This window comes from Trachymyrmex septentrionalis, unplaced genomic scaffold (assembly GCF_001594115.1).
Source record: "Trachymyrmex septentrionalis isolate Tsep2-gDNA-1 unplaced genomic scaffold, Tsep1.0 scaffold175, whole genome shotgun sequence".
Classification (NCBI taxonomy): Eukaryota; Metazoa; Arthropoda; class Insecta; order Hymenoptera; family Formicidae; genus Trachymyrmex; species Trachymyrmex septentrionalis.
The window spans coordinates 452,840-453,801 of record NW_017304917.1 but is presented as its reverse complement, the minus strand read 5'-3'; the positions used below and the strand labels follow the sequence as shown (position 1 = coordinate 453,801).

The 962-nt window shown below is 38.8% G+C and overlaps 1 protein-coding gene across 1 annotated transcript in view; it reads right to left on the bottom strand.

The window, feature by feature from the left end:
* Nucleotides 1-562, bottom strand: part of LOC108746506 — a 1,751-nt gene extending 1,189 nt beyond the window's left edge. Inside the window, exon 1 of the mRNA XM_018483322.1 lies at nt 288-562. Coding sequence (XP_018338824.1) covers nt 288-562 — 275 coding nt within the window. The remainder of the gene's footprint in view (nt 1-287) is intronic.
* Between the last annotated feature and the right edge of the window lie 400 nt (nt 563-962).

The following is a 962-nucleotide window of genomic DNA, read 5'->3' as shown; positions in this document are numbered from 1 at the left end:
AGGACCATAAACACTATTCACATTTTCAGCCGCCTGGCTTGCGTTTTCGCCTTTATCGAAGAAAAACTGTAAAATATGGCGTATTTTCTCTTTGTTGGTGTCCATCTTTGACACGCGCTCAAACAATACTGACTCAAGCAATCACAAAACTGTCTGAGAAGTTTTTTTTAGTACGAAATCTTATCTTTCTAACGCCATTTGGCGTAACCCTATCGCACTTATACAACGCGAGATACAGATTACTAAAGCCATGTATTGGAAAAATAATAGATTTCTTTTTACTACACCTTATATCTAGTCTCGTTCTTAAACGTCTGTTTAAGTGCAATTCCGCTGGTGTCTTTTCCGTCGTACAATGTGGTGTCGAGCGATAATAAAACAAATATTTACATAAAGCATCGTGTTTCATATTATCCTTAAACAGTACTTTAAACTTCTTTTTAAAAGTGCGCACAGCATTCTCCGCCGCCTCGTTTGACGCAGAGTGATACGGTACAGTTATGCTTAATAGCATTTCGCAATACAGACTCTTGAAACTACTTGCTCGCAAATGCCGGCCCATTATCCATAACAATTTAATGTGGCAGCCCTCATATGCTTATATATTCTTTTAAAGCTCTAATCGCAGATTCTGAAGAGATATCGCACATTTCCTTAATATCAATTCCTTAATTCAATAATATCCATTTCGAGTACGCATCGATTATCACATATGACCGCTAATTGGTCCGCAAAAATCTAGATGAATACGATGGTTTGGCCCCTGCGGCCATTTCCATACATGTAATGAAGCCTTTGGGGGATCGTCTGCACTCTCTAAGCACTCTTTACATGTCTTAGTTATTTCTTCAATGTCCCTATCTAAATCAGGCCACCAGAAATAAGACCGAGCTAATGCCTTTATTTTAACTACCCCGAGATGAGCTCCATGTAGCTCTTCTAGTCAAATCAGCTCTCAAAGA